Below are 15010 nucleotides of genomic sequence, written 5' to 3'. Positions count from 1 at the left end.
GCATAAAACAAAAACACATCATATGATTTAATTTACGTAACCAAACATGGTTCATACCAGAGCTTGTAAGATACACCTAGTGAAGCATTTTAGTTGTAACACAGCCTGTCAGCTTAACGTGGAAAGACAGGCACGTCTACCATATTATACTTTTTAACTAAAGACATACTTCACCTTTGCGTTAAAAGTAATCAAGGATGTGAATGTCTGTGTTTCTTTGTTTTTCAAAACACAAAGTCTTTCATTTGGTAGCAGTGTTACACAATACAAAATTCAATATCATCATTAGAACATTAAACAGTACATAAATCGAAGATTATTCAGGAAAGAGACGTATTATATGAATCGGGAATTAGTACTGACAAGTGACATACAGCCCAACATACCCTGGTCAACAGTGACAAGTGACATACTGCCCACAATAACTCGGTCAACACTGATAAGTGACATACTGCCCAACATACCCAACACAACAGTGACAAGTGATATACCACCCAACATACCCCGTCAACACTGACAAGTGACATACCGCCCAATATACCCAATACAACAGTGACAAGTGACACAACACCCAACATACCCTGGTCAACAGTGACAAGTGACATACTGTCCACAATAACTCGGTCAACACTGATAAGTGACATACTGCCCAACATACCCAATACAACAGTGACAAGTGACATACCACCCAACATACCCTGGTCAACAGTGACAAGTGACATACTGTCCACAATAACTCGGTCAACACTGATAAGTGACATACTGCCCAACATACCCAACACAACAGTGACAAGTGATATACCACCCAACATACCCCGTCAACACTGACAAGTGACATACCGCCCAACATACCCAATACAACAGTGTCAAGTGACATACCACCCAACATACCCTGGTCAACAGTGACAAGTGACATACCACCCAACATACCCTGGTCAACAGTGATAAGTGACATACTGCCCACAATAACTCGGTCAACACTGATAAGTGACATACTGCCCAACATACCCAATACAACAGTGACAAGTGACATACCACCCAACATACCCTGGTCAACAGTGACAAGTGACATACCACCTAACATAACCCGGTCTACAGTGACAAGTGACATATCAACCAACATACCCTAGTCAACAGTGACAAGTGACCTACCGCCCAACATACCCTGGTCAACACTGACAAGTGACATACTGCCCAACATACCCTGGTCAACAGTGACAAGTGACAAACCACCCAACATACCCCGGTCAACACTGACAAGTGACATACCAACCAACATACCCTGGTCAACAGTGACAAGTGATATACTACCCAACATACTCCCGTCAACAGTGACAAGTGATATACTGCCCAACATAACCTGGTCAACAGTGACAATTAACACACCACCTAACATAACCCGGTCAACAGTGACAAGTGACATACCACCCAAAAACCCAACACAACAGTGACAAGTGACCTACCGCCCAACATACCCTGGTCAACAGTGACAAGTGACATACCAAGCAAAATACCCAAAACAACAGTGACAAGTGACATACCGCCCAACATACCCTTGTCAACACTGACAAGTGACATACCGCCCAACATACCCAATACAAAAGTGACAAGTGACATACCACCCAACATACCCTGGTCAACAGTGACAAGTGACATACTACCCACAATAACTCGGTCAACAGTGACAAGTGACATACTGCCCAACATACCCAACACAACAGTGACAAGTGACATAACACCCAACACACCCGTCAACACTGACAAGTGACATACCGCCCAACATACCCAATACAACAGTGACAAGTGACATACCACCCAACATACCCTGGTCAACAGTGACAAGTGACATACCACCCAACATACCCTGGTCAACAGTGACAAGTGACATACTGCCCACAATAACTCGGTCAACACTGATAAGTGACATACTGCCCAACATACCCAACACAACAGTGATAAGTGATATACCACACAACATACCCCGTCAACACTGACAAGTGACATACCGCCCAACATACCCAATACAACAGTGACAAGTGACATACCACCCAACATACCCTGGTCAACAGTGACAAGTGACATACCACCTAACATAACCCGGTCAACAGTGACAAGTGACATACCACCCAACATACCAAACACAACAGTGACAAGTGACCTACCGCCCAACATACCCTGGTCAACACTGACAAGTGACATACTGCCCAACATACCCTGGTCAACAGTGACAAGTGATATACCACCCAACATACCCCGGTCAACACTGACAAGTGACATACCAACCAACATACCCTGGTCAACAGTGACAAGTGATATACCACCCAACATACTCCCGTCAACAGTGACAAGTGACATACCGCCCAACATAACCTGGTCAACAGTGACAATTGACATACCACCCAACATAACCCGGTCAACAGTGACAGGAGACATACCACCCAACATACCCTGGTCAACAGTGAAAAGAGATATACCACCCAACATACCCTGGTCAACAGTGACAAGTGACATACCACCCAACATAACCCGGTCAACAGTGACAGGAGACATACCACCCAACATACCAAACACAACAGTGACAAGTGATATACTGCCCAACATACCCTGGTCAACAGTGACAAGTGACATACCACCCAAAATACCCTGGTCAGCAGTGACAAGTGAAATACCACCCAACATAACCCAGTCAACAGTGACAAGTGACATACTGCCCAACATACTATGGTCATCAGTGACAAGTGATATACTGCCCAACATACCCGGGTCAACAGTGACAAGTGACATACCGCCCAACATACCCTGGTCAACAGTGACGCGTGATACATCTGCCAACATAACCCGATCTGCTGTGACAGGTGATGCACTTCCCAACACATACTGGTCAGCAGTGACAAGTGACACACTTCCAAACATGTACTGGTCAGCAGTGACAAAATAGTACACTTCCCAACATTTACTGGTCAGCACTCACAAGTGATACGCTTGCCAGCATATACTGGTTAGCAGTGACAAGCGATACACTTCCCAACATATACCGGTCAGCAGTGACAAATAATACACTTCCCAACATTTACTGGTCACCAGGGACAAGGAATACGCTTTCCGGCATATATTGGTCAGCAGTGACAAGTGATACATTTCCCACATGTAAATATAATACATACAAATTCTTACTTACAGATGGGTCCAAGCATGGTGGTGCAGTAGCTTGTGCCAGTGCCATTGGAAGAACAATATCTTCTAGAATACCGGACAACAGTTCTGTTTTTACAGTATAACCTATCGCCATATTAACGGCTCTTAAATGTATTCAAAGACACCCTTAACATGAACAATACATAATCTATTCAGACTCTCTTTCGTTCCCTGGGGCGATTAGAAACTTATCGTGATAATATCCACGTTTAATAGAAATTATCGAAAGCTGTCATGATCTTGCTACTGGCCAATACGATATCGTCTTTTGTTGGTTACCCAAACACGTAGGCCTTTCTGGTAATACAGTGGCCGATCTTGCTGCCAATGAAACACTCAACAAATTTGTCACCCCTCTTCTCACGAAAAATATTGCCGATGTGAAGTTAAATCTTAACTCACTCAATCACTCACTCACTCACTCACGTAAACTGGTCAATAGTAACAAGCACTACTTCCTTACTACAACTAGAACGTTACCTTTCACCCAGGGACGTCAGCAGTAACACTGTTGTACCTACCACCATCCCCTTGCCCTTCACCCTCGAGACGTGAGCACTGTCACTGTTGTACTTACTACACCTTAGGAACATCAGCTCTGACACTGTTGTACTTACTACCAGTCCCTTGCCCTCCACCTTAGGGACATCAGCACTAACACTGTTGTACTTACTACCAGTCCCTTGCCCTCCACCTTAGGGACATCAGCACTAACACTTTTGTACTTACTACCAGTCCCTTGCCCTCCACCTTAGGGACATCAGCACTAACACTTTTGTACTTACTACCAGTCCCTTGCCCTCCACCTTAGGGACATCAGCACTAACACTTTTGTACTTACTACCAGTCCCTTGCCCTCCACCTTAGGGACATCAGCACTAACACTGTTGTACTTACTACCAGTCCCATGTCCTTCACCCTCGGGACATCAGCTCTGACACTTTTGTACTTACTACAAGTCCCTTGCCCTCCACCTTAGGGACATCAGCTCTGACACTTTTGTACTTACTACCAGTCCCTTGCCCTCACCCTTAGGGACATCAGCTCTGAAAATTGTTGTACTTACTACCAGTCCCTTGCCCTCCACCTTAGGGACATCAACTCTGACATTGTTGTACTTACTACAAGTCCCTTGCCCTCCACCTTAGGGACATCAGCTCTGACATTGTTGTACTTACTACCAGTCCCTTGCCCTCCACCTTAGGGACATCAGCTCTGAAAATTGTTGTACTTACTACCAGTCCCTTGCCCTCCACCTTAGGGACATCAGCTCTGACACTTTTGTACTTACTACCAGTCCCATGTCCTTCACCCTCGGGACATCAGCTCTGACACTTTTGTACTTACTACCAGTCCCTTGCCCTCCACCTTAGGGACATCAGCTCTGACACTGTTGTACTTACTACCAGTCCCTTGCCCTCACCCTTAGGGACATCAGCTCTGAAAATTGTTGTACTTACTACCAGTCCCTTGCCCTCCACCTTAGGGACATCAGCTCTGACATTGTTGTACTTACTACAAGTCCCTTGCCCTCCACCTTAGGGACATCAGCTCTGACATTGTTGTACTTACTACCAGTCCCTTGCCCTCCACCTTAGGGACATCAGCTCTGAAAATTGTTGTACTTACTACCAGTCCCTTGCCCTCCACCTTAGGGACATCAGCTCTGACACTTTTGTACTTACTACCAGTCCCTTGCCCTTCACCTTAGGGACATCAGCTCTGACACTTTTGTACTTACTACCAGTCCCTTGCCCTCCACCTTAGGGACATCAGCACTGACACTGTTGTACTTACTACCAGTCCCTTGCCCTTCACCTCCGACACGTCAGCACTGACACCGTTGTACTTACTACCAGTCCCTTGCCCTTCACCTTTGAGACGTCAGCACTGACACTGTTGTACTTACTACCAGTCCCTTGCCCTTCACCTTTGAGACGTCAGCACTGACACTGTTGTACTTACTACCAGTCCCTTGCCCTTCATCTCCGACACGTCAGCACTGACACCGTTGTACTAACTACCAGTCCCTTGCCCTTCACCTTTGAGACGTCAGCACTGACACTGTTGTACTTACTACCAGTCCCTTGCCCTTCACCTTTGAGACGTCAGCACTGACACTGTTGTACTTACTACCAGTCCCGTGCCTGTCACACTTTGGACGTCAACAGCAACACTGTTGCATTAACCACCATCTCTCTTCTATGGAGTAAGCAATGATATTGATGCACTCGACACAATGCTCTTTTTCTATCTCCTCTGGATCGTCTGTGACGGTGATATACTTACCATCAGATCCTGGGCACAATCTCTGATGAGGTCATCGGTGACACTGACGTAGTCACCACATGCCTGTTTTGCTGGCTGATTGTTGATGTAGTTCTCACAATACGAGCGGGCGGACTGCTCGCTGTAGGAACTACCACCTGTAGCCTGGGGGTCAAAAGAAAACAATATCATCACATCAACAACAATACTATGATGTTTAATGACTTCGTTTATTTTTACATAAGTTCAGGTAGCACAACCATTTCCTAATCTTACGCTGATGTAATAACGAAGGCATCGTGAAGTAAACAGACCGTGTCAATCACAGTGGGACGGACTTCTGGGAATAGTCGACTCTGTCAGTTATTACCCCATCATTGCTTTATATCTTCATCCTCTACGAACCAAGCCTAAATGATCACAGCCTGGTACTTACCCTTTCCTGGGGCTCAGCCTGCATGGGTGCTTCCCTCTTAAACCGTCGGAAGGCAGCGCTTGGAAGCTTGGCCTGGCGCACTAACGTAGCTGTAATGTCGTCCCCTGAAAGTGATACATATTTCACCTAAATACAGCATTCGGAAACGAAAATATAAATGCTGTAAACAGATATACAAAATATTACACTGATTTATGATTTTACTCAAGGATTGCCAATCTGCTCACGTGCTATTCAAATGCTTATGTGTACTATATTTTACGAGTGGTTCACTTACTAGAAGACGTGGCGGTACATCTGAAGATATCGAGACGAGGTGCACAGTAGAGATGTCGCCCTTCTACACAACTGCAGTAAGTTTCCGTTGTAGCTTTTTCGGCAGCCACGCCGTGAAACATTGTATTCCGCTCGGATACCCTGTTATTAAAGACAAACAGTATTCACTATCTACATACAGCCGTGAACTGTATATTTTCACTTTCAGACAACGTCTATCTCATTCGTTTCTTATCGTGAGAACCCATTTCACGTTTGTCGTTAGACACACACAACGAATTGAGCCTAAATGACATTTAGCTATACAGACCGGATAATTCAATATCAGGAGGGATGATGAATAAACCGGTGATATATTCATGGAATTAAGATACAGCTGTTTGAGAATAGTACGACCGACAAGTTCCACATTTCCTGACCCGTGAAGGTCCCGGGGTAGACCAGGCCTTCAGCAACCCATGCTTGCCATAAAAGGCGATTATGCCATAAGAAGCGACTAACGGAATCGGGTGGTTAGACTTGCTGACTTGGTTGACACATGTCATCGGTTCCCAGGCTGTTGATGACTGGATTGTCTTGTCCTGTCTCGATTATTTACAGACCGCCGCCATATAGCTGGAATATTGCTGAGTGCGGCGTAAAACTAAACTCACTCACTCTACATTTCCTCATGCGACACTGCGCGAAGTGGTGTGTTTTGTACGCGTGTGCATGAATGCGTGAATCTGTGTGTATGAGTGCCTGTGTCACGGCGCGAACATGTGTGTGTGCTTGCGTGTGTGCGTGCGTGAGTGCCTGCTTTTTGTGGGTGTGCCTCACTCGCCCAGTCCATAAATGATGAGTCATCAATCTAACTTTGTCTCTTGTATCGGTCTTATACAAACGTACAGCCATGTTCTGGAGAATTCATCTGGAGTTCGTTTGACAGTGTAGGTCTTGTGGTCAGCACCGTACAGATCATCATTCTTATTGCCTGTGAAGCTTCCACACAGACCTGCACGTGTAGGCATAACAGTAAACAAGTGTTGAGTCGGAAAATACATGAACACTGATACGAAACACATAATTAGTATCTCTTTAGCTTTTAAAGATTCCAAACAAGCCACGCTCAAAAGGGAAACATACTGAATGACCCCTGATCGTTTCTTGTATTGCACAGTTAGTGGTTCAAATACCAGAATAGTAAGACGTATGGCATACCATTATTCAGAAGATTGGTATGAGTGTTCGTAAACCTACGATTACATCTATCGAAAATTACAGGGCAGCTGTTGTACAGTAAATAACGTATTTTTGTGAAACAATGCCAACACATGCCGAACCTTCGGACTGCTGGAAGTCGACAGCGGATGGCCTGACCCAGATGTTTATAAAGGACAGGTAGCTGGACTGGACAGTCACAATGGTGCCTGTGGGCAGACGGACCTTAAAGAAGACAACACTGTAGAACTGGCGGCTATAGATGTAACATATTGAGAATGGTGGTGGGAAAGGAAGAGATATCGACAGCATTGAATCTATACACTTTTATCGTAAACTGCGACTTGAGTCCGGATACCAGTAATTATACTTGCTGTGTGAGTTGGTAGTGGGAAACCATCTTTGAGAAAACATCTTACATTTGCAGAATGCTGATATGCATATTATGAGACACACGGAGATATGTTTCAGTCAGGCATTTGTTCTACACCAAGTTGACACTGGATGTAGCAATGAAGGGCAGTAACACGACAGTAGAGGGGAGACACGTACTTCATATTTCTGACCACACCCGATTCTTCTGACTGTGGTTCCGGGAGTGAGTTCACCGTTCTTGTACATTTCCACCGTGATACTGGTTATTTGAAGGAAGAACCGACCAAAGTAGCTCTGACGAGTAGAACCGTGGCATCCTGTAAACGTTATGACGTCATCTCCAGATTTGATTGCTACTGCACAATTGCAAGTAGGGCCCCCTGAATTGCGAGAACTGCAGACACGGTAACTTGTGCGAACCTGGAACAATTGTGTTTCAGTTCTGATACGTCCTCTAAAATACAGCTGAGCCGTCATGAAGATGCTAGAAATGATTCATCGGTAATGTCGGTAACTCAGCGAACTAGAACTTTGTAAATGAAAGGTCTGCACACAAAAAGATGAGTATGTTAATATGTAGCATAAACTATTCAGGTTCATGTGATGAAACGTTCAATAGAACATTGTCGCATTACCTCATACGGCAAAGTCTTATGCTTGTACAATACAAACTCTCCACGTTGAAAGTTGTTGTAGTGTCTGCAAAACATGACAAAATATGTTTCTTTATTACCAAATGCATCACCTAATAACAGTTTAGCACGAAGTATGATATATTTGGCCTCTATTCACATATATAAATAGACAGTTTCTATATAAGGTAAGTAGTGACTTCTTACAACTTACAGTCCATCGAACGTAGTGATGTGCGGGTCATTCAGCGAAGCACACTGGGCTGACTTGTCGGAATCCTTAGCTTTCACCTAATACAGACAATAGTCAACATATATTAGGAGTCGGTCAATTGTAAAATACACCAAGAAAATAAGAGACAAGTATCAGTTTGATTTAATGTTTTACCGTATATTTCGCTATTGTTTTATACGTGGACTCCTTGAATGCCCCTGTTGTCTTCAGTTTGACCAATATATCCCGAGTCTGGTCATGATCATACAATCCATCAATGGTGGCTTTCATTGGAATCTGGATTGTATTGTTCCAGTTTGATGACGTCATGCTCGTGCCGCACACGTCAGAGGCGTTCCCAGACGACTGTATCACTATCTGGGGGAGAACAGTTTCCCGGGTACACAGGCGATCCAACGGATGCTTCACTAGGCTGGCTACCAGCTCCACCTTACACTTTCCTTTGTCTGTGAACTTGCAGAAAAGCTGAGGTGGACAGTTGGATTTTAGCTCTATTTGCCTGACATGCTGTCCTTCTGTTACAGTTAGATGTGCCGTCGTTGATGTCACCGACTGAAAAATAGGTTCTGAAAATTGTGCCATTTGTACGAAAAAAGACAATTCAAAGCATAAAAGTATACAGTTTAAATAAATACAAGTAGACGTTTACGTGAACACAAATGGCCCATGTAGCATAGACGAGTGGATAAATGTAGCATTAGACACGTACTGTAATAGTTGGAATGAACGGTGTTTGGGAGGTAAGCAGTTGTGTCCACTGCCATCCTGTAGTGAATTTGGCTCTGGCGTTGCAGATTATCTGTAAATCATGCAAAATGAAAATGTCAAACATATATGCAGACATAAACAATTGAAACATTCCATCAAGAATCCATGAGTGTAATTCCGGATGCGGACCATAACTTACCTCTTTATCATACAGGTTATCCTTGACATTGTTGACCTCTGTGATGTAGAGTCTTCCCTCAGTGACGGGAGTGTGTACTTCTTGCATCACCTGAGACACGCCATCAATGATCCACTGGAACTGGATTAGGACATTCCTAGCTGTGTAGGTGGACAATCTACAGGCTAGGTATGTGCCGGTCATATCAACAATTGGTGTTACTGTCAGACCAACATTAAATGGGGGGATTCCAATGTCTTGGGTTGTCCGTGGCTGCGTGGTCGTAGTTTTAGGTGTCGTTGTTGGTGGATGTGTTGGCGGGAACGTCATCTTCTTTGATGTAGTTTGTGGTCTTGGTGTTGAGGCTAAAAGTGTGACCATAAACACACGTCTTTTCACGCATCCCCTTTATATCACAGTGTAGATGTATAATGAACTTATGCACTCCCATATGCTATCCCTACTGAGCACCAGCACAAAGGCATCTTTGGCCTCGTATGTATTCCTTCCGGTTTTTGTTGATTTACAGCGGTCAGCACCATTAATAATTGGACATTAATAGTTGGTTGTATGTACAATTAGGGCCACATGCCATCTACAAAAGCTTTACCAGCTTTATTCATTATAGCATTTTTCAATATTGCACTTGCTTACACAGGTTGATATCTCAGCCTGAGGCCCCAGTGGGTACATGTGTTCAAATTGTGTCAGTTATCTGTTACTTTCTTCTATATCTTATAAATAAGTAAGGTGTAAGTACTAGGTACAGGTGTAACAATGTAGAATGATGTACCAACCTATGGAGACGCAGCCAACAGGACAGACGCCTGGAGAGGATGTAACAGCTGGGGTGCTTGTCACTGCAACACAACAACTCCGTACAAGTTCACACCGAGCACAATTACATCATTTTAAATAATGCGTTTGGTTGATATCTTACAAAGAGGCATACAATGCCGTAGGTCATTTTGATATATTTTCAACAGCTTTTGGCTAGGAATGATCTGTAAAACACTTTACACTTTCCTACACGTAACCATTACTGTTAGTGATACTCACATGGTGAGGCAAGGTCGATACCCTGGTACCAAATGTGTATGGTTTTGAGGATACACTGAAGATGATGCCCTGTTGTTACCGTTGTGAAGGACTTTCCGAAATAGAATACGTTCTTCATTTCACCAGACGTATCCGGATGGTTGACATATGCCGTTGTTGATGCTACAAGTTTTCTGTTGATGTAAACTTGGAGGGTCTCTTTAAAGTATATGTAAATGACATGTGTGGTACCGAGTTTGATGTGATCTCTAGGTATGGATACAAACCAGGCTTTGGTAGGGGAGGAGACGATCACCTGGAAGTGGCCGTACCTATACAACATCGAGACGCCAGGCAGATCGGGTGCCTCTCCACCGGTTGTGAAGACAACCGTATTCTCTTTAAGCTGTGTGAAAACCATCTCTACAGATATTGTCAATCCATGTCTGCATTTTGAAATGTCTGTAAGGCAGCTCTTACCCAGATGCTGTATCTCTAAGTATTGGCTGTCTGTTGTGAACACCAAACCTGATGAGTGACCTTCAACACCACCATGGATGATTAATTGAAGATAGCTGGAATTTAGGTACTTGGACGTCACGTTTTCAAACCTCCAGATGAATTCAGGTAGAGGTGGTGAAGTAGGCGGGAACAGAGTCGTTGTAACAGTGGTCAGAGCAGCTGCATTGTCACACAATAGGATGATATGAATATTACATAAACAACTTTAACGGCCATCTTTCATTCGAGCTGATTTCAGCACAGTTGAACTTTAAAAAATAGCGTTTCACTTGGCGACATTTATTATTATCGTTATTCAATGACAGGGGCACTATATCGTTTATCTCAGAGCATGTACCTGTTTGCCACTATGGATGACATGTATGAGCTTTTAATTCTCTCTCAAAATGATAACTGTTTAAGATCCCACGGATTTCATAAGATATATCTTTTATGCCGTCATAAAAATAATTTACTTACGCTGAAGAATTCCCAATTTGACAAGCTCCACCCTCGTTGCGTTGAACAATTTGAAGTTGGTGATAATCATGGGAGTGGTCTTAGTTACATTTGCAGCTTTACCAATCAAAAATGATGAGGGAACTTTAGTAGCACTGACGAATGCTGGTAGCGATTGTGTGGGCTGAGTTGCATGTTCATTGACATACAGTTGATAGCCAGATTTTGGAGACCAACTTATATGGAATGTGTAAGGGACGTTGACCTCAAGTTTGTAAGGTATGTTGATTGGCCATTTATACTGACCGGATAAAACGACCCCCTTCAAATGTCCACGTTCATAAAAGAGATTCACTTCTGTATACGCAGGTTTTTCTTGGCCATTGTAGACGATATACATTCGCCCGGTCGTGTCAATCTGTGTGAATGTGGCCACAAGTTGCACAGTAAAGCCCGCGGTACAATGAACAAGGTCAGAGAAACAAGGGAGGCACTTCGTTTCAATTTCAACGTACTGTCCAGGATGACTTATATCCAAGGACAACACATCGTTTGTCTTTATAACTGTAGGATTTCCATGTGCCATGATGACCATGTCCTCTGTCGTTAGGCGCTGTCCTATTACACGTAGAAAGGACATGTCGATGGTCATATTGGTGTAGCCAACAGGTGTGCCATTGCAGGGTTCTATCGGACCTGAAAAACAGTAGCATCCCTTTGAGAAAGATTCACTTCACTTGTAGAATATATATTGATTGTAAACCATGGTAGGCGAGCTGAAGACGCAGTTATTACCATATTCAGTGAGCCGTAATAGCAATATAGCATACATTGTGATGGCATAAATGACAATGCCTGGTGTAGTTTACCAATCATGACATGCATTACATACTGGTTAGTGTTAAATTACAGTAAATGTGTTCATTTATTCTCATGAAGTTAAACTATGTGAAATATATTTAATGGACATACTTTCACTAAAGTCCATTTCATTCAAGCACATTCTAGCATCGCTATACACACACTCGCTATATGTACATTCACCTGAGTACATGTGGAAACAACACACGTGTGTTATAAACCATATTTACACTCTGTATGTAGTATGTTTGAACTATTAGCTGTTCTTCGATTTAAGTCTGTAAAAAGGAATAATGTAACATAATTGTCAAAGCACATTATGAAAATATACATGCATTCATTGATAATGGTAGCTTTATCATTTTACGCTAAATATAGCGACATGAACAGAAACATATACATACTTCAGCTGGACGTAACTTAGGCATAGCTAAACACTGCGCACCGTATATGGGGATGCCTCTACCTCGCAACACACGCAAGCAACGCATACAAAAATGTTGTATATAACTTCACGTTACACGTCATATTTCTAGAATAAAGTTTAACCTTGTTCATTTTCAGATAGTAAGATCTCTTTTTATACATGAACAATATTTGTTCCCAGAATGTGAGAGTGAGGAAAAGTTTAGCTTTTATTAGTAGACAGTTTCCTTTGCCATTACATCTTGGTGAACATGAATACAAGAGAGAGATTTGTCACTGATTACGCATCATCTCATGTGAGGTTAGAAACTCAAAACACCAAAGAGAGTTCACACATGCTGTCATAGTGCACCCACCAAGCAGTTACTGCAAGATGCCACACACAGAGTCACACGTAAAGTGAGAGGAGAATAACTATTACTTGGAAGAATGCCCCTTGCTGCAAGATTGGCCCTGGATGTCGTCCAGGTGTGGATATTGGTAACAAGGAACCGGCCCTGACTCCCTCCTATGCGAATATCGGGAGCAGTTACTGTTGTCGTTAAGTTTGGGGAGACTGTAACAGGAATCTGCTGCACAGCCAGAAGTGTGTTGTTCACATAGAGCGTAGCCCCTTCAGAGTTACTCCATGATATCTGGTAAGTATTAAACTTGTCCATGCCAAGGGTGTACAATGTCGAGATCATCCATTTCTCGTGTCCTAGTGTCACCGTGACAAACAGGGTGTTCTCCTTATAGAACATGGAAATTAAAGATGGATTAGCATATCCGCTAGAGATAAAATTTGTTAAATTTAGAGGTAGTATCATTTTTACCTCAATGTCAATTTGAAATGTAAATCCTGAAATGCAGCCTTTTGGTTCGGAAGCACAGGGAAGAATTTCCCGAGGAATCTCTAACCACTGGTTACGTCCACTAAGAAGAAGACACGTCAAGTTCTCATGAGTCATAAGTGATGCATTTCCATTTACAGTCATGTTCAAAGTTTTAGTGGTTATAACATTCCCAGATATTCCTGTAAAAGTTAAGTCGTTTGATTGTATATTTGTCTCAGTGACTGGAGTCGCTTTTGATGTTGTTGCTATAGGATATCCTGCAAAGACCAAAACGGAGCATTAGTTTGATACCATTAATTAGAAAGATTATACTTACTCAAATAGTAAATGTTATCATGGTAAAAAACGTTGTACAGCTATAGTATCTACAAATAGACAATATTCCTTCGATGTAATATAACATCAAAAACACCAACATAAAATAGAATCAATTTAACACATATAGATAAAGCAGACTCACCGCCGTGTTCCATGGACAGATCCGGGAGAAACAGATTAAAAATATTTCCTAAAAAGGACATTAGCAGGGACAATTTCCACAAACATTTACGTTGCAAAGAGTGATACAAGAAGACACAAATATACATTTGATTTAAGGGGTTTTACACATAACATTCCTATAACGTAAACATAAGCATTCAAAGGTCCTAATAAAGGTGAATACTTACGCTTCAAAGAAGTCTGTTTGTTTTCCGTTTCCTTCCTTTTATTCCATACTTCAATTTGAGAAATTTGAAGATGCACACTTGCTACATTCTCAACCGCTCCTATCACCAATCCATGTAGAGTGTTAGCAGTAACATTCGTCTGAGTTGACGTGACTGACTCTGTCAAGACGATTCCATCCACGACTAGCTGGATTCCTTTCTGCCTACTCCACACAAGTTGGTATACGTGTGATTGCTTGGTGGTAATACTGTAATTGGTCGAAACTGACCAGACGCTTTTCCCCACGTGAATGGTGGCATGAAGCTGTCTTCCTTGGTAATAGAGGAGGAGTGGCGATTTAGCATGGCTATTGCCATCTCGAAGCAAATATATTGTGGCCGTGGTCTCCATTTCTACAATCATTATTTCCACCTGTGCCGTGATGCCATTAGAACAGGTATTCATGTCTGAGAGACAAGAAACTTTTTCCACATTCATTTCAATCCACTGCCCCGGCCCTGTAATGCTGATGACCTTTCCTTTGCCTTGCTGCCCTTCCACCAGACTGACGTTTCCGTGAAGTGTCAGGTTATAATCCGTCGTGACAAGGATATTGCCAATAACTCTGGTAAATATGAATTGGTGATGGACTGGCGGGATCGTTTCACCTGTAGTCTTTACTGACGTGACTTTGGGAGTTGGCAGTCCTGAAACTAGACCTGTATCCAAAGTCGTACT

The 15010-nt window shown here is 43.0% G+C and overlaps 1 protein-coding gene across 1 annotated transcript in view; it reads right to left on the bottom strand.

Annotated features, from left to right (window-relative positions):
• The window catches only part of LOC137265879 (uncharacterized), a 74847-nt gene that overhangs the window by 15347 nt on the left and 44490 nt on the right, over positions 1 to 15010 (bottom strand). The window contains exons 17-30 of the mRNA XM_067801340.1: positions 11523 to 12197; positions 10563 to 11222; positions 10301 to 10363; positions 9525 to 9868; positions 9327 to 9416; positions 8771 to 9169; positions 8597 to 8673; positions 8386 to 8449; positions 7928 to 8170; positions 7498 to 7600; positions 7064 to 7169; positions 6177 to 6316; positions 5900 to 6003; positions 5485 to 5628 (exon numbers count right to left, since the gene is read on the bottom strand). Of these exons, the coding sequence (XP_067657441.1) occupies positions 5485 to 5628; positions 5900 to 6003; positions 6177 to 6316; positions 7064 to 7169; positions 7498 to 7600; positions 7928 to 8170; positions 8386 to 8449; positions 8597 to 8673; positions 8771 to 9169; positions 9327 to 9416; positions 9525 to 9868; positions 10301 to 10363; positions 10563 to 11222; positions 11523 to 12197 (3212 nt within the window). The remainder of the gene's footprint in view (positions 1 to 5484; positions 5629 to 5899; positions 6004 to 6176; positions 6317 to 7063; positions 7170 to 7497; positions 7601 to 7927; positions 8171 to 8385; positions 8450 to 8596; positions 8674 to 8770; positions 9170 to 9326; positions 9417 to 9524; positions 9869 to 10300; positions 10364 to 10562; positions 11223 to 11522; positions 12198 to 15010) is intronic.

Source organism: Haliotis asinina, chromosome 15 (genome assembly GCF_037392515.1).
Source record: "Haliotis asinina isolate JCU_RB_2024 chromosome 15, JCU_Hal_asi_v2, whole genome shotgun sequence".
In the NCBI taxonomy this organism is placed as follows: Eukaryota; Metazoa; Mollusca; class Gastropoda; order Lepetellida; family Haliotidae; genus Haliotis; species Haliotis asinina.
The sequence above is the reverse complement of the archived record's forward strand: the minus strand, read 5'-3'. Positions and strand labels throughout refer to the sequence as shown.